Source organism: Aulonocara sp. 'chitande type north' Nkhata Bay, linkage group LG5 (genome assembly GCF_057382095.1).
Source record: "Aulonocara sp. 'chitande type north' Nkhata Bay isolate Kocher_YH1m ecotype deep benthic linkage group LG5, A_spYH_male_GT1.1, whole genome shotgun sequence".
Taxonomy (NCBI): domain Eukaryota; kingdom Metazoa; phylum Chordata; class Actinopteri; order Cichliformes; family Cichlidae; genus Aulonocara; species Aulonocara sp. 'chitande type north' Nkhata Bay.
In genome coordinates, this window is record NC_141348.1 from 7,993,556 (window position 1) to 8,012,656 (window position 19,101).

The window sequence follows — 19,101 nt, forward strand, 5'->3', positions numbered from 1 at the left end:
GGACATGTAGAGTAATAAATGTGAAGCGTTAAGGCTGGCAATACTGACAAAGTCAAATATAATGACATATTTGACCAAGTAACTCAACATCTTTGATGTGACAGTATTTTACAGAAGAATTTTGATGCTCTATAGAACAACGATTTTAACCTCTAGCCTAACCCTAACCCTACCTTTCCCACCTTGCTGATAGTGACAGGATTCAGCAGCATGTTTTATGATTCCCAGTAATACAGATATTATATATTCTCTCCTTATTCAACTTAATTTTTTATTTCGTTTGCATGATACATACACAAGGAACCTATGAAAATTTAATATTAGAGATTAAAGGGATGATGGTACTTTTTATTTTTCATATTCTCAAAAAATCCTGTTAAAATCCTAAAACCAACAATAAAAGACCCACTGCATAAGACTGCTTATTATATCCCCCTTTGTGCTGCTAAAATTGCTCTGACCTGTTGGCATGTGGACAGGCAGCGGTCCCCAACCCCTGGGCCACGGACCGGTACTGGTCTGTGAGTCGTTTGGTGCCGGGCCACAAGAGTTGAGGCTCGGGTGTGAAATTTATTGTTTTCAGGTTTTTTATCATTTTTTATCATTATTTTTTTTTAATCGTTTTTATTGTTAACTTTGTTTCCCTGGGTCTTTTCCCGTGTGTTACAAATAAATCTTCTTTTTTTTTGGTATCGGTACTGGTTTTATTTTGTTGTATTTATCTGCAACACCTTAAAGTCTGGTCCGTGAAAATATTGTCAGACATAAACCGGTCCGTGGCGCAAAAAAGGTTGGGACCGCTGCTCTAGGGGTATTCTGTTGTGCCTGGTTTTGTTTTACATGTACAATAAAAATAAAATGCTATTTTGTTCTATTCTATTCTATTCTATTCTATTCTACCCCAACTCACACATTTAATTTAAAGTTACTTTATTAAAATTCATATAATTCAAATCTACAGTATTACTTTTACTAATGCTACTATTACTACAGAACATTGCATTGGAATGACATGAATGGTGTGAATCACTTTCCCTGTAAAACTGCATTACCTAAGCAGACGGCAAAATCTTCTTTGCGATTGCTTTGGTTACTATAATACTGTTGCAGTTGTATTTTGAATGGAAGTGACAAACTTGTCTTCAAACACTGATCAGGTACTCTTCAAAAGTCAGAAGTCAAAGTTGCTGTGCTGAGACACACTTTCAAAACAAGTCTTCTCCATTTCTGTTTCACTACCACTCTGCAAGTGATTAGTTGGTATTTTCAGAAAAACATGAAAAACTACAGATGACTGTGCCAATCAGCTCCAAAAGAAAACAATCACTGGGAAGTTTTTGGTGCAGCACATTCTTTGCTAACATTTCCATCTAACAAAAGCAAGAAAGCTCCAGGAACCACTGCCAGTCAGTCAGGGAATACACAACAACTTCTGAGCAATGTGTGCATGACATGTTGGGAATGATCATGATACAGTTTATATTAATAACTTCTATTTATTGTTTTCAATGCTGAAATTTAAAGAGACATGTTTGCTGCAGCTTCATCAGATGCATATCTATGATGCAAATCTCTCATTCCATTAAAGACAGTTAGCATTTGGCAAGTGTCACCATAGAACATACTATCATCCTAGCAAATGTGCTTGAGAGTATACTGACCTTTCTCACAAACAATGTTTGACAATCCTTTTCCTCTGCAACTCACACCTCTACTACTTATACTATAAATTTCACTCTCATCTTCCTCCCCTGTCCTGTCTTGTCTATATCTTCTATCTAACACAAAATAATTACAAAATAAATTTTTCTCCACAATAGCTTTTTTCTTCCCTCGAAAATACAGCAACTGTACCGTAGCTCACAGACAGATGACTTATCAAAACTGCTCAGAAACAGTTGTGGTGTGGTTGCTGATATGGATTGAGCTCTTTCATTTGAAATTACCTGCAACTTAGAAAGTGTTACTATGTTTAAGCTCTACTCTTTGTCAGTAGAGCTATCCAGATGCTGAAACACTGCAACTTTATCAACAGCCTCAGCGCGGACATGATAGTGATTTAAAAAGGAAAAAAAAGCATGGATGCAGGTGAGACCATGTAGTTACTTTAATGTCTTCTGGCATCACCTAGGATTGCAACTAGGCTGCAGCACATGAAAAGAGAAGCTGAGTGACATTATTTGAAACAGTTTTTTCAATTTAATGATGTTTAAAAAAGGTGCCAGTGTGCCATTCTGGCTCATTTGGCTCACTTTAACCCCTGTACTTAGTGTATCATATAATACATTATAATGAATTACATTTTTTTCTTCAGCATTTTGAAAAGTCACTTGCTTCAAAGGTTCAAGGCAAACCACTGTAACATGCTTGGACAGTAAAGACAGAAGTATTGCTTATCTGTATAATTTATAGAACAAAAAACCTTTTTGTGAGAGTTTGAGAAAAACGTTTCAGGACACCTGTTTCTTCTACTGACATCAATTTTAGTTTTAGACTAAGGCACCGTTGACAGTACCTACATTGACACCAGCAGTGTTTTGGTATAACTCTTAAACGCCTGTCTCTACTACAGACTGCAGCTGCACATGAGAGATTGTTGGTGCCCATTTTTGTAATATTTTGACATCAGTTTTTGGTGACACCATCTATAAGCTCAACTTAATCCAAACCAAATCCCAAAACTCAGCAGGGGTTGTGGCTGAGTGATCATGAAGGCCTGGCTATCTGTTGCGTTATTCTCAAGGTTTGTTCTTCATCAGTGTGTGGCTGGGCTGTGGTTCAGAGTGCAGTGCCAGGTGAGGCTATTTTCTAATCAGTCAAAATGATGTTGCAGCAATAAGGGAGGTCAAATGATATTTTAAATCTTTATACAGTGTTGACAATACACAACACACTTGTAAGAGTCATAGTTTCTAAGTGATAAGGCTTTTTGCTCATTTTCAACCAATAAATTATTAAGTTCACCTTGAAGATCTTAGTGGATGTAAGCCAAATTTTAATAGATTGTTAAGTTGACCTCACTCTACACCCGTACAATGTCTTATAAGAATTTGTTCAAAAGCTCAGCAAGAAGAACCAACAATGGTTCGGCCTTGTTACAATCAAGGTCCCAGGTCCCTCTCTGTTATTTATTGTTGTTATTTTCTTAAAAAAGAAGATGTACGATCTGTAATTAAGAGCCCAATAATTCTTCTGAAATTTGCTCCATTCATGACAAGCAGTATTCGCCATTTACATTCAAAGATACTTTTGCAGGAAAACTGTGTATTTTCAATCATTCACTGAGTCACATCACTTAAGAAATACTAGATTAACAAAAATCACCTGCAAATAGAACTCAATACACAACACCTGGTTCTATCCACTATTCTGATTGGGCTTTTCTTTATGAGAGTCGGACATAGTCTAGTGCGGCAGATAAGACTCTTCCTCTGCTCTTTGAGGTATGCCGACTGAGTGCAGCCAACTGACCCATGACAACCCCTTTTTAGCCTCCTTAGCCTCCAGGAGTCTCTGGTGCAACCAAGTGGAAAGCTTGGACAAATAACCTTAAATAGAATTTAAATATCTTGAATTCAATTATGTAAAGTAAGTGGGACCCTTAACACAAACTCACTCTCTTGCAAATCAGCTTATTGGCGATGCAGTTTATTGCTTCTCCAGCTGTTGCAGCGCATATCTAAGTTCTTCAGCAAGATTAAAAACAAGTCCCGAAACTTTAATTCCTGCGACTTCTTTTTATCCACAGCTTTAATTTTGCCAAAGTGTGCTGCTGCAACTGCATCAAACAAAGCTTCTCTGGGAATGAACTGCAGCTTTTCAGATAAGTTTGTAATTATCGCCAAAGCCAGGAATGTGGGAACAGCCATTCTGTTTATCTGAAATCGCTGAAACCTTCATGTAGTGACAGCATATTATCAGTTCAGGTGTGAATGAGTTTCCAGTCTCTGCATGCTTCTAATTCACTGCTGTAAATGTGTTTTGTTAGCCACACGCTCATTGCATTTAACGGTGTGACATCTCCAATCCAAGTTTTCACATTCATTTTTAATTCGATGTAACTTTTCCTCTGCTGGTTTAAGCAGGAAGCACATGTACGTGTATGTGTGTACAGAGCGGTCATAAGAGGTCGAGTGATGTCAGTGTCACTGCTCTCCCTCCTTGTTGACCCTGTCATGGTGACTGCCATCTAAGTGTCTGCATCCAGGCACTGCTGCTCGCGCACACACCCGGACACACGAGGTGCTGACATCTTCAAGTGCAAGGGCAACGGCGCTGTCAGCGTCAAGAGCAAGGCCAGCAGGATGGGCGACTTCAAGTGTCTTGCCTGAGTCACCAGTTCACTACCCGACCATCGGCCCAAACCCCAGCCACACTCTGCTTCCCTGCAGGCAGAGGCAGTGTGTTTTATAAACTTTTATTTTATTAACATTAACAGTTTGTAAAGCTCATTGGGTTTACAGCTACAAAACAACCAAAAATATTCTATTAAAAAAAGTTCTCTATCTAATTTTTCACCAAAATAGAACATAAATGTTTCTCTGCGTGCAAACTTTTCTAATGCATTTCAATTTGTATACTTAACTCAGTACTTTAATGTATTACTCTACAATCCAGTGGCGGCTGGCCCATAGGGGGCGCTCGGGCTCCGCCCCCCCAAATGTGGAGGAGTAAAAATATATATTTTTAAAAAATTCATCAATGATAGTTTTACTATGTGTGTGCCCATATACAGCCAGGCGTATTTTAACATTTTCACCAGCTGACTCATTAAAGTTCAACCAACAAACGGTGTTTTTCTTCTTCTGGGGCGCTCGTCAAAGCGCCCTTGATATGCAGCGAAATAGCCTATCATTAAATGGTTGCCAGGGGAAAATAATAAATATTTGACCTATCAGCGTCGCTGAATTAAATGGTTTGGGGGCGTTTAAAATTGCGCCCCTGCAGAAAACGCGCGAAGATTTGCTGTTCTAGAATTTTACCTCAGTCAGTAGCCTAAGTGAGCTATAAGGTCAGAGAGAGACGATGGCAGCGGTATTGTTAACGGTTGAGGCACAGCCTCCCCCAAATTCGGTTAGATCGCTTCTAACCTACCCTTTTGCCAGAAGGACAATGGCAGAAAAACTGCAAGTTAAAGAGTTGGGACCTGACAAGCCCGAAATTCAACTAACCCAGGCAACGAAGGAGAAGTCAAAAGCATACAACAGGACTTTTTGTCGGAGTTGGTTCCAGCGCAAGTCGTGGCTGACAGGCTGTGGAACAGCTAATGCACTTTTTTGTTTCCCGTGCATACTGTTCAAAAGTGACAAGTGTGATTTGACGTGGACACAATCTGGACAAACCGACTTAAAGCACCTCTCCGAACGAATCAAGAAACATGAAAGCTCACGAGTTCATATGGACAACAGTGTAAAGCTAGCTGTGCTAGGGAAAACTAGCATAGCGGCGCAGCTAGATGATGGACATCGGATTGCTTTAAGAAGGCACAACGAAGAGGTAGATAAAAACCGTCATATTTTATCTAAAATCATCGATTGTATTAAGTTTTGTGGTGCTTTTGAGCTAGCAATGCGGGGACATGATGAAAGTGATTCCTCAGACAATCCAGGGATTTTTAGAGGTTTAGTCGACTTGATGGCATCAATTGATCACGACTTGAGGCAACACCTTGAAAATGCTACTGTATTTAAAGGCACCTCGAAAACAGTCCAGAACGAGATCCTGGATTGCATGTTGGCAGTTCTGAGAGAAAGGATCGTGGAAGAAGTAAAGGCAGCGAAGTTTTTAGCCATTCAAGCTGATGAAACCACTGACATTTCTACACACTGTCAGTTAGTCATGGTGCTAAGATACATTGACCAACGAAACCGTATTCAAGAGCGTTTTTTTGAATTCATCAAGCTACCCAATGCTTGTGCAGATGCAATAGCCAGTGCCTTATCGGAGAGGCTGCGCTTCATCCTCCCCCAGGGACAAGAGAGAAAGTTGATCGCCCAGGCCTACGATGGGGCCGCTGTAATGAGGGGTACCACTGGAGGAGTGCAGCGTAAGATACAGGACATTTATGCTAACGCTCACTACGTACATTGTTATGCCCATCAGTTAAACCTGGTAATGCAACAAGCAACCTCCCACATCCCTCAAATCAGTCACTTTTTTTCCGACATAGCAGGATTCGCTTCTTTTTTTACTAAATCGAGCAAGAGGACTGCAGTGCTTGACGAGGTGGTGGCGCACCGACTTCCAAGTGCATCTGCAACCCGTTGGAACTTCAACAGTCGTGCTGTGAATACAGTGTATGAACATAAAGACGATCTGGTGAGGTGTTTTCAGACCATCCGTAACAGTGAAGGATTTGATGCCCCTACAAAGAGAGATGCCGGTGGTTTCGTGAGAATGCTGGAAGACAAAGCTTTCTGTTTTTTCCTGGCCTTGTTTCACAAGATAATGCCACATGTAGACATGCTGTATAACCACCTACAGAAGAGAAACATCGATTCTGTCACCATCGCAGGGATCACCCAGACATTCATCAGCCGCATGCAGGCTATCAGGTAGGCATAAAAGCATAAATATGTAACCTAGAATAAATGTTAATTATCTATGCATAGATTCTATCAAATTCTCTGCATATATTCTGTGTTCTGTGACTTAAATGTTTAATGGAATTCAGATAATTTTGATTTATATCAGCCTTTGAAGTAATTTTATGAAAAATATTTGATTAAGTATATTTGATGAAGTATATTCCCAGTAATGATTTGATGTAGCCTATACCATAGGCTATTTCCTGAAATTATGGCCAGGGCCTTTATTTACTTGCACTGGTTTTCCCCCAGCCATTAAACCAGGTCCGGTTATTAATTAAATCCGGTAATTCCCGGTAATTAGAACACAACCTTTGTTTGGTTTGTGTTTGGTTAATATATCCCTATTCAGTTTTCAGAAGCCATTAATGAAACTTATGTATTGGATCAGGGAGGCACTTCCTAATCTGGTTGTGGATGAGGAGTACAGGGGACCTGTTCAAGACCCACCCACAAAGAGACGGAGAACATTGGGGGAAGACAGGCAACACCATTTGGCACTGGAGGTAAGCACTAGCTGCTTGGTCTGATTTAAATCGGATCATCAGATAAAATCTAATGACGATGCTGTCAGATGTCATTTGATATAGTGGTCATGACTGTTTTGTTTTGTTATGGACAGATTTTTTTTTTTCAGAATAATGATTAACATGAGACATGTGCCAAAGTCTTACCACTGAATCTAACTCTTACCAATTATATATTATTGGATAGGTGTGCGACACCATTATGAGCCATGCCAAGGAGAGGTTTTCTTTCACCAAGCACCTTGTCAGCGCCACTCTGTTGCAAGGAGACTTGTTCCAACAACACAGCAAAAATTTTCCAGATGCAGCACTACAAACCACAGTGGAAGCCTATCCCTCATTGGACAAAGCCAGACTTAAAACAGAACTGTCCCTGATCTACGACAACGAGGAGTTTCAGAGTTGTAGTGGTGCGCTGGCGCTCTATCAGGTTCTGATGGAAAACAACCTTCAAGACACATTCACCGAAACTGTAAGTCTTCTTAACATCCTCATCACCACACCAATGACAACATCAGAATCGGAGAGGTGTTTCTCTACTTTAAAGAGGATAAAAACTTTCCTGAGAAACAATATGGCTCAGGATCGGCTCAACGCTCTGGCTATGCTGTCCATAGAGAAAAAACTCACACAAGAACTTCCTGATTTCAACACCAGGGTCATCGAGAAATTTGCCACTCAGAAAGACAGACGAGCAAAGTTCTTGTACAAATAAGAACCCTTAACCATATTTAGTCTCTTTCTCCATCCCTCTCTCTTTCTCTCTTTAGCCCACCCCCCCAATCAGTTTACAGTTGTTGTTTTCAATAGTTATTTTTCATTCATTCATTCAAAAAAAAAAAAAAAAAATCTGTTCATGTTCATTTTTACAAATCTATACAAATGGCCAGAATATGGTTGTTCATTTTTACAAATCTATACAAATGGCCAGAATATGGTTGTTCATTTTAAATTTAAATTAAAATTGTGTTGTTTGATGTACTCATTAAATGGGTCATTTTAGTCGATATCATAAAAATTGCCCCCCCTGAGATTTTTTTCAGGAGCCGCCACTGCTACAATCAGTTGTTTACTACATAAATTTGACAGGAAGGTGCATGGTTATGGCCTAAATGCGACTCACGATTATTAGCATTTTGGCCATAACCAAAATGCTTTTGCTCCTAAGGTGAAAAGTGACTGGCATTGTCCAAATTCAGAGGCTGCATCCTTCAAAGGCCAGAAGTGCTGTTCTATTGGATGGTCTAATCTACGACAGGCGGTTCCTGTTACCTAGCAATTGCGACATAAGCAGCTACAGCTATGGCGGACAGCATGTTCGATAGAAACAGAGAAAATCTTTATTTTATATCATTTGTTTGACTTTGATTGAAAAAAATTGTGTTGTTTCATCTCCATGTGATCTGGGAGAATACCACAACCATGTGCACCATGAGTCCCTTTAGCGTCCCTTTAGCCAACAATGATGCTAAGTTTAGCTAGTAAACTAGTTTGCTAGTTTAGCTCTTGAAACAAGTCTCATTTTGATGGTACAAATGTAATAGATTTACATCACTGATATTTTACTATATATACACGATTTTTGGAAAAAGAAATGCTCAGTGGTGAAATTAGTTGTCTCAAATATTACATTTCAGTTCAAATTCAAGGAATATTTATATTTCATATCATTTATACCAGTTTTACTGTCTGACAGACAAATATTAATATATAGTGACCACTGTGTGAAAGCTTTAATTATATTTAAGAGCAATATCCCAAAAATAAACGAATAAGATTTGATCCTTGTATGTTTCAGATAAAACGGAAGACAAACTGATGCAGTAAAATTATTTTATTGATGAGAAAACTGTGCAGTATAATTTGCTTAAGATGTTGAAGATATGAGAGCATTAAACAGGGTAAGAGGCTCTTGATACAGAAACTTGACGTCCTCATAAAATACTGACAAACTTTTCACAGCTCTTTGAACTTTGTATTTAAATGATCTGCATACTTTTTACACTGAAACCAGCACAATCCCACTGTGATGAAAACAATACTCTGGATAAATCAAAGTATTATCAAAGTTATCCGTGGTTCCCTTTATTTTTCCTTGTTTCCCCATCAGATCCTGTCCTGCAGGATAAACATCAGTGAGGGGTTCCCTGTATGCAGCTGTTGCAGTTTGTGTTGGAGATACTTCTGCAAATACACAAAGCAAATATCTAGAAACTGTTTTAACTGTTTCCACCAGTCCCTCAACTACAGAGAAGGTCTGTCTGTTCTCCCCCTGTACTCCTCTCCATCTCTCAGCTGCTGCTGGCTCCTTTTTCTCCTCCTCTTCCTCACACACTGCTGAATCTGTCCTGTTGTATCACCGGGGTGGAGAGCCTCTGTCCTGTCACCTCTCACCTGCAGTGGTGGGTTTCTCAGTCTCACCTGAGTTTGGACATTTGCAGAAAGAAATCAACTGTGGCAGTTAACAACAAAAGCAGCAGAAGTTTATCATATCTCTGTTAACTTGATGAATGAAAACAGTTTTCTAATAGAATCACATGGACACACTTTATGTTTTTAATCAGAGAGAGAAAAAACTAAGAGAAAGGGAAACAGGACATGCAATCCTGTTAGAAAATGTTGGGCTTTATAACAAAGGTGACAGACTCAAGTTGTTTGGTATAAGCATGACAAAAACAGCACAGGCACAAGACGAGGACTTCTCAATTTACTGTGTCTTATTATTAGTGGTTTATAAAGGATGAGAGCTTTTTCCTGACTAACTCAATGCCCCAGAGCCATTTCCCATCAAAAGTTGCAATTTTCTGCCCAGTTACAGACATTTGATTGGATGGGGGCAAGTGTCATAAATTTAGTGTCAGGTGTATTTCTCGCCCTGCAACTTCTGATTGGTGGAACTGATGTGAACACGAAGATGTTACCGTGATGCTCAAGCTACTAAAAGGAGGGATCGGCCAATAGAAGCCAAAGTTGGCCCCACAAAGTTTAAAGGGAAAAGCAAAAGGTAGCGTAGTTAAGCAAAGGGAAAAAAGTCCCAAAGTGCGTGGGACTAAAATAAAACTATTTTAGGCATGTAAATCATTTCTGCTCTTCAATACATAAGAAATTTCATCTCACAAATGGTGCCAAAATATGCCAAATGGCAAAAAGCCTGACTACGAGTTTATTAAACCCACTGTAACATTTCTGGGTTTCACTTCAGCAGCATCAATCTTTGCACAGATAATGGTTTTTTGTTGATTACTGGTTTTCTGGAGATTGTCTATTGAAGCATCTCCAAAAGTTGATTCTGTTCATCTGGACATAGCGTTTTGTGGGAGAAACGTTTCGTCACTCATCCAAGTGACTTCTTCAGAATCAGCTGACTGCAGGTTTCCCCAATCCCAACGTGAAAGGGGAAAGACCATCTCTGAATCGAGGAGGGGGCCTAAGGGTACATCTTTTGCCATCTTACAAGGCTGTGATTGCAGCCATTCTCCAGCTCTCTGTGAATGGTACTCATGGCCATTGATCAGTGGTCTTTGATCAGTGGGTTTTGGTCAGTGGTTGTTGATCAATGGTCATGAGAATTTGCATAATTACGATTAAGGAACTGACCTCCATTGTTCCTTCAGTGGGCTGGTTTCAGTCATTATGCAAATGTTCTACTGAAGCATATTTTCAAGCCTAGCAACAAACAGAGTGATGTTAAAGCTGTTTACTCACCTCAGCAGCCAGAGCCTGATCTTCCACAGGTAACAAACGCTGTGATAAACAGTCAGGCTCTTTGATGTGTTCAAGTTTCCTTTGTATATGTTCAATTTTATTTTTATTTTAATTACTTACTATATACTTAATTCTTATAACCTAGTCTTCCCTAAACACACAAAACTACAAATCTTACTACTTGCAACAATTTTAATTGGAAACATATTCGAAATGTAGGTGTTGGTGTGAGTTGTTCTATTCTAGGAGTATAAAGTCTAACAGATTTTAAAAGCACTGGTTGTAATGTAATAGTAATTGTACAATAATACCGTTTTCATGGTCATTTTAAAATGTGGATTGTAATTCCACCAGTTTTATCTGGATTGAGATGTTTTTACAGACAGCTAAATATATGAACATTTACTAACATGTGCAGCGTCTTTGTGGTGGAATGACGAGCCTTATTTGATTTCAAAGTGAAAACAGAGGGAACAGAGAAAAAATTATTCTTGGACTCCGCAGCAGCGAGGAAGTGCACCATCCCAATTTTACACCGCCATACTTTTATAGGTTCGTAAGTGTTGCTGGAAGCACCAAGCATCAGCGAGCACCAATAGAAACATCAATCAGGTCAGTTGCCATTTCTGTTATCCCACTTAGTTACCATCTGCTTATTCTCAGCCCCGATGCTCCTGCGCTTTCAGCTTCAGAACAGCTCCAATTAAACAATAAACATGCATATGTGAGAGTATGTGAGCGTGTGTGGATCTACGGGTGGAGCTAATACAGTCCAATAAAAGATTGCTTCATCCCATATTTGCAAAGTTCTTATTTTATCTTGCATCTATTAGCCTACGGGCATTCAGGACTTCAGCGCACCATAGAGTGAGTGTGTGCGTGCGTGCACACGGGCTCGCGTTTTGAGGGTGATGTATTGAGCCAATCACTGTGTGACGTCTCATACATCACTTTTATTGCAGTGGTTCGGCCCTAACCCTTTTTATTTTTTTCTTGTGTAGCTCAATCTTTTCTCTCCTCTCCATTTTAGGCACAAGCAGCAGAGGAGAAGATAAATAATAAAGTTTTCATGAGACTTCCACATTCTGGGAGACAGAGTGCTTGTCAGTGCGCTCGGAGGCAGTGTTTATCCCTTTTGACAAGATTTACTATGTTGACCTGTGAACCTCTGGCTGACATTATCCTCTTGACCCTTTGTATCTGTCTACAGGTGGTGGCATCTCATTTTTGCATTTTAAGGAATCGCTGTGCAGTTTGTGCTGAGGTGAAGGCCATTAATAATAACGGCTGGGATCAGCTGCCATGCCTCCTGCTTTAGAATACAAAGTGGACCCTTTCAACATTTCACCGTGCTGATCAAAGTAAGCATTTGAAATTTTAAACAATGAAAACATCCTTTATTTTCAGAGCTACACTTCCTCCTTTCTTCACCATCATATTTTCCTAATGTATCTTATTCTCAGCTTTAATGAGTTTTGATGGACTGTTTTTGTCTGGCTAGCCCACATTATTTGGCTCCATCTACATAGCCTTTGTTATGCTAAATAAACAGCCCCAGGACTTCTTTGTTAGTCTAATGCCACTGAATAAAAGTGCTGTTTCACCACTAATTGTCCTCTCTAATCTTATCACACATAATTGTTTTTATCCCAGCAAAATCTGTTTTTGCTCACAGTTCATCGGCCATTTGGCCACACAGCTCACTTTTGATTTGAACTCCCCTAAATCTGGATAAGCTGGTTTAGTATCTATGCAAATCTTTCAGAAAAACATATTTTTGAAGAGTCACTCCCTGTTACTTAAACCCATCGCCCTCTAATTACCACAAACATCCATTGACATTGACAGTAAACATTTTTTTTTTTTCACATTTATTCATAATGTATTTTGGTGATTTGCTGGGTCATCCTTGGACCTCCCAGACCTTTCATTACAGCATCACTTGTACATAATTTGAATGTATCTTTTACCTCTGCGAAAATGTGCAAGTGTGCTGTAAAAAATGACTTATAAGTTCTCCTATTTATCAATATACAGCTGGCTGGATATGTAATCTGGAAATAGAAATTTATAATGTAAGGTGTGTATTTGTTATTGACAACCTGCTCGTAACCGGGCAGCATAAGAAATCAGAATAATGAAAAAAAAATCAAACTTCATAAAAGGCTTATCCATACGCCGTCTAATTGAACAGACATTTTAGCATCACATTGTACTTATACTGTACTATACTTATTAGTATATTTATCAGTATTTATCAATTTTGAATGATATAATACTACTTGATTATTACTAATATTGCTTCATTAAGTCATCACTTTAAAGTTGTAGCTTGAAATAATGCAGTTGGTAGATGTATCTTTAATAATAAATTATTAGTATCCAGTGTATATTATTTAATTATTAAATTTTTTGCAAAATAATAAATAGAATTAAAGTATTTGGGCCCTGCTCAGTAAATAACAGGTAATTCCTAGCAAGACAGTAGCGTTTACATTTTTGTACTGTATATTGTTTATGTTATAACCCACCTCCTCCCTCCACGGAGGACTAGAGCCATTATAAATAAATAGAGACCATTGTTACCTGAAGCTCTTTAATTTATATAGCATGCAACAACTGTGACTATCTAACATGCACACCTGAAATCCATGGATTATCCAAGAATAATTTGAATGCCATTTATTTCAGCTACACAGAAAAGCTCAATATAATTCACATGTGCACCCGCTACTACCACAAATGCAACTGCATTCTGAGGGAAGCTGCTCTTTGCTTTTGATTTTATCTTTCTTCAAAGGTTTTTCTTTCTAAAAATCAGTCTATAAGTAGTGTCCCAGGGCGACATGGTGGCACGATGTTTACCACCGTCGGTCCTAAGTTTGACCCCACCATCTGGCTCGGGCCTTTCTGTGTGGAGTTTGCATGTTTGCCTGAGTCTCCGGGTACTCTGGCTTCCTCCCGCAGACCAAAGATATGCAGTTAGTGGGATTAGGTTAATTGGTGATTCTAAATTACCCATATGTTTGAACGGTTGTCTTTCTCTCTGTGTTAGCACTGCTTCAGACTGGTGACCTGTCGAGGGTGTACTCTGTCTCTCACCCTATTGTGGCTGGAGTAGGTTCCAGGCCTCTGTGACCCTGATAACGATAAGCAGAAGACACTTTCTTCCTCTAAAGTTTTGCCTTGTTTATATCTATTACAGGGCTTTTTGTGTGTCTTTGTGTTCGTTTTCCTTTTCCTAGGTCACTTTGCTGATTCTCACTTTATAGTCAGAACCATGTACAATGAGAAGTTTATGCCACATATGTAATCTTACTGTAATCTGAAAGTTAAAGAAAGGCCCAAGTTTAGTTAAGCATAGTTTAAGAACTAGAGGAGCTAACTTTAGAATCAACTCTCAACTCTCTAAACAGTTAAGAGACTAAGAAGGCTGCAGTTATTGCTTCCATGTAAAGTTCTTAGTAGTGAACTGGCATCAAGAACCAATTTGTTGCACACACAAACCAAAACCAAACAAAACAGAGACACACACACACGCCAAAGTGGCATGCTTATTTGGAGATAGCACTTCATGTGACACAGCAAAGTATTACGTCAAAGTACAATTGGGAATTTTTTGGAGGCCTCGCTGTAATTCAGTGCAACTCTGCTAATGTCTTTACACAGATGACTTTATAGTTCAGTCTTGAAAGTGACAAACTTTTGCCAGGGGCACTGAAAAAGAAACTCTTCGGTTGAGCTTCCCTTAGAGAGATCAAGGATGAGAAGGAAAGAGGGTTAGGAAAGGTCGACAGAGTGGGGAAATAAGAGGAACAAAAAGAAGGGCAAAAAAAAAATGCAAGGAAAATAAAATAAAAAAGAAGAACCAAAGGACAAAGAAGACAAGAGATGTTGTCTAGCGCGCTAAGCCTCTGGGATGTCCCACAGATTTAGTTCTTTTCATTTTGATTTGATCCATGACAGCAGGACAGATCAGTATAAAAGCAGCCACTGCACTGCCGGGCGCTTGCTGTGGAACTAAGCGCTTACCTTCACATGCCTGAAAAATCAATCTACACTCCAACATTGCCAAGCGCTCATTTGTGTGATAACTCTTCAGCTCAGAGAAATATCAGGACTGCTGTTGTGTTTAGGGTATAGATTTCAAGTAAAACACAGGTCGGTGTTTCTGTAAAAGATACATTCTAACAGACATGCTATGTTGTTACTTACAAGCAGTACCATCCAGGGGAATCAATGAGAGGGAAAAACTGTTTGCTCTCCACATGTCAGGCTGTGCTTCATCTCTGTTCAGGTAGCAACTATCTGCCAGCATCAGTGACTTTCTGTGACTAAAATGGACAATACCTTGGCATCGAGTCACAGCACAGCAGAAAGTATCATAAATGGAAAATGGCCTGTATTTGTATAGCGCTTTTACTAGTCCCCCCTAGGGACCCCAAAGCGCTTTACCCACCCATTCACACACTGGTGGAGGCAAGCTACAGTTGTAGCCACAGCTGCCCTGGGACAGACTGACAGAGGCGAGGCTGCCATATCGCGCCATCGGCCCTTCTGGCCATCACCAGTAGGCGGTAGGTGAAGTGTCTTGCCCAAGGACACAACGACCGAGACTGTCTGAGCCGGGGCTCGAACCGGCAACCTTCCGATTACAAGGCGAACTCCCAACTCTTGAGCCACGATCACCTAAATGGAAAATTCAGTCTCAAGCAAGTCTTCTGTTTTGAAAATTAACCAGATGTTCCATGCTGTTTAATATCTGAGTTCCTTCCCTCCCTGTCTGGGAGTAATAATGGATGTCCAATCCATTATTATTATTATTATTATTATTATTATTATTATGGACAGCCTGACAATTTCCATCAAGAATAAGCTCAAAAATTTGTAATTCAATTTAAAATTAAATGAAATTAAAACAATGCAATTCAATTATTATTGAAGTATTGTTGTACAGTCTTAACTAGTGTTGGTCAAGTTACTTGACAAAAGTAATTACTAACTAATTACTGATTTCAAGAGTAGTTAGTAACTTTCTAATTTAATTAATTAAAGTAATTAATTAATTAATTACCGTAATTGTCGGGCTATAAGCCGCTACTTTTTGCACAAGCTTTGAACCCTGCGGCTTTTAGTCAGGTGCGGCTTTTCTATGGATTGTCCATGATTTTTGTGATATTGTAAGACGATTTGTTTTGTTTGTTCCGCTGTTGTACGGCACTACGTTGCTTGGCGGAAGGATCGGGGTTCAAAAGTGGTATGTTGGTCACATGTCCATCCGCCAGGCAACATAGTGCCGTACAAGTAGCGCGAAAAACAAACTTCAAAGTAGCGCTATGCGTTCAGAGGGAGGCGTGGATGATGAGCGGCGATAAACTTGCGAAAAGCAAGTTATGCTCAACTCCACCGGTGGATTCTGACAGCGTGGAAAAGTGTGAAAACATCCACGATCACCAGCGGATTTCGAAGGGCTGGACTGCTGCATGATGGAGAGGACACCGCCACGGCCCTTCTGAGGGTGTTCGACTCTGACACTGACAACGAGGACTTCTTTTGTTTTGAAAGTGACAACGAAGGAAAGAAGCTGAGAGTGGATGACGAAGCCATCCTGAGCCTGTTCGTTTCCGACACTGGAGAAGAGGACTTTGGTGGTTTTAGTGCGCAGGAAGAAGAGAAAGATGGTGAATGACTGACTTTTCTTCTTGTTAAAGCTGTGTCGCTGCACCTGAGCCTAAAAGGTAGTCTGAATCTATTTTTCTGGTGTGCTGTAGGTTATTATGTACTACATTTGTTACTCATTTATGAAGCACAGCACATGTGCAAATATGTACCCATAACTTGTTTTTCAAAATATTAATAAAAGGGATGTGTCTCCAAACAGCCATCTCTTTCCTGACAATTCGCTTTGTGCATATTCTCTTACATATGATAAGTCAACATTGAAACACCTGCGGCTTTTGGTCAGGTGCGGCTAATGTATGTACAAAACAGGATTTTCCCCTGATTTTAGCTTGTGCGGCTAATATTCAGGTGCTCTTTGTAGTCCGGGAAATACGGTAATTATTTTTTAAAAAACATGATACACAACTTGAATACGTAATAAAGCAATAGAGCTTTTAGCCCAATTTTATTTTTTTCTGCATAATCCATCATATAAAACTGAATCAAATGAAGAAATCTCTTTTTAAAAATGTTTTCTTAGTTTTAATCTTTTAACTTTATGCACATTGCATTAAGCAAAAAAATTTAATTATATGCAACTGTCTTTGACTTGAAGAAATGTGTTTAACATTTAAACCTATTTTCTGCAGATTCCATCTTATAAAATAAAATAAAGTTTTGTGTTTACACTTTTTCAAATAGATGCAAGTAAAACACAGCAAAAAATAAATAAAATCAAAGATTGAGCAGCACTAAGTCCTGTCTCTTAAATCTGTTGTCACCTGTTTAGCAGGAGTGGGGCGGGTGGAGGTTTGCCCGGTGCCGCAGCGGTCATGTCAGTGGGAGGATCCGGGGGTTTCTCTGTGAATGTCACATTCCCGTGGCAGCGTGCTCGATGCTCGCTCAGAAGTTTAGTTTTTTTTTCGCTGTACAAAGTAGAGATGGCACGATACCGCTTTTTTATGTCCGATACCGATACCGATATCATAAATTTGGATATCTGCCGATACCGATATGAATCCGATATAATGTTTTTTAATCAACAAAACTGTTTTTTAAAATATCTTGCTGCATTTTGCAAGTCTGCAAGTTCATACTCAAGTTTAAAACAACAACTACACTAAAGCTATTCTGTTATACCTGTATACAAAAAAAATATTTCATAGTTCAGCAATACTGATCAATCTAATAAACTTAAACCTACACCATCCTCACTATTCTGGTATTTTAAAGAGTACTTAGCGTAAATATTAAGAAACCTAACTAATAGGGTTCCAACTCCCAGCAACAACAAAAATAAAAAAATAAAAAATAGGGAACCACCCCTCACGCTCCACCTCATGATGCTTAATCGACGTAATCAACCTTAATTTGATGAAGTGTGAAAAAAATGCACAGAAATCAATTATTTTTCAAGAAATATTAAATAGATTCAACATCTTTCTTCAACAAAATTGCAGACTGCACAGATGGTACCTTCCCAAAGTAAAAAGTACTATAGCTTACTAGGGTATATATATTAGACTTAATAGTCACTATATACAGTAATTGACTTCTATTCATTTTACATCAAATTAAAACTTTGGGTGTCAGATAATTATTTATTAAAAGCTCGACATTTTAAATGAGAATAAGAAAGAAAAGTATGTCTTTGTGCCCCCTTTTCCCTGTTCATGCCCTATCGGCCCCCCTGGCTAAACTTTGCTAGATCCGCCCCTGCACAGTTACCAGCGTCAGCTACGTAGAAAAAGATCCTGGAGTAGAAAGTAATATTAAATACATTCTAACAACAGCTGATCAAGCTTAAACGTGCTGCTGTTGTTCAGCCGCTGGTTTACTCTTTCTGGTGCAAAGTGGGCCAAAAGCAAACCAGAGACACGGACTCGCGACAGAAAAGCCGATCAGCTGATTGTTAAGCAGTTTCACGATTGAAGTAGCAGCAGGAGAGGCAGTCGCTTGTTAAGATTAACGCAGGAATGCTTTACAAACATTCAGAGATGGACTTACACACTTGCTTTACTTCTCTCGGGATAACTTTGTCGGAGATGAAATGCCGGGTTGCTAGCGAAGCTCCACATGCTATCCAGACCACCGACAGGTCCCGCATGCCACAGCCGCTCTATCACGTGACCACACTGCTCCGACGTGCTAACGTTCTGAGGTGCGTTACGGCGTGTTGCAAGTTTTGTGAGGTGCTTTCGTGATATTTAATGGATCGGATTACATTTTTTATTTTTCTCCGATATCCGATCCAGTAATTTAGGTCAGTATCGGACCGATACCGATACGTAATATCGGATCGGTCCATCTCTAGTACAAAGAAGTGTACAGTGGACGCTGATGTTTTTGTCACTTTTCACAGAGTCAAACTCGAGGTAATGTCAGTACTTCCAGTACTTGCTTTAAACGCTGCACGGTCGTACTCTCGCTGCACTTCATACACTCAACAAAAATATAAATGCAACACCTTTGTTACTGCTCCCATTTCCCATGGGATGGACGTAGAGACCTAAAATTCATTCCAGATACACAATATAACCATCCCTCCCAAACAGTGGTCACAAATCAGTCCAAATGTGTGGTAGTGGGCACATCTGCTATATTGAGATAATCCATCCCAC

At 39.4% G+C, this 19,101-nt stretch overlaps 1 protein-coding gene and 1 long non-coding RNA gene across 2 annotated transcripts in view; one reads left to right on the plus strand and one right to left on the minus strand.

Annotated features, from left to right (window-relative positions):
- Window positions 1-6,246: 6,246 nt before the first annotated feature.
- Window positions 6,247-8,131, plus strand: LOC147329796 (uncharacterized). The gene is made up of 3 exons (XM_086291135.1): window positions 6,247-6,554; window positions 6,979-7,093; window positions 7,302-8,131. Exons 1-3 carry the CDS (start codon window positions 6,397-6,399, stop codon window positions 7,827-7,829), a joined length of 801 nt encoding a protein of 266 aa, XP_086147261.1. The 5' UTR covers window positions 6,247-6,396; the 3' UTR covers window positions 7,830-8,131.
- Window positions 8,132-8,971: 840 nt separating this feature from the next.
- Window positions 8,972-19,101, minus strand: part of LOC147329797 (uncharacterized) — a 38,501-nt gene continuing 28,371 nt past the window's right edge. The window contains exon 3 of the long non-coding RNA XR_015129220.1: window positions 8,972-9,535. This is a non-coding gene — a long non-coding RNA (uncharacterized LOC147329797). The remainder of the gene's footprint in view (window positions 9,536-19,101) is intronic.

Excerpts from the sequence above, each read along its gene's own strand:
- LOC147329796 (XM_086291135.1), top strand. The coding sequence starts at position 6,397 with ATGCTGGAAGACAAAGCTTTCTGTTTTTTCCTGGCCTTGTTTCACAAG. Across the intron at positions 6,555-6,978 it reads AGCCGCATGCAGGCTATCAG|GGAGGCACTTCCTAATCTGG; the intron begins GTAGGCATAAAA and ends GTATTGGATCAG. Across the intron at positions 7,094-7,301 it reads AACACCATTTGGCACTGGAG|GTGTGCGACACCATTATGAG; the intron begins GTAAGCACTAGC and ends ATTATTGGATAG.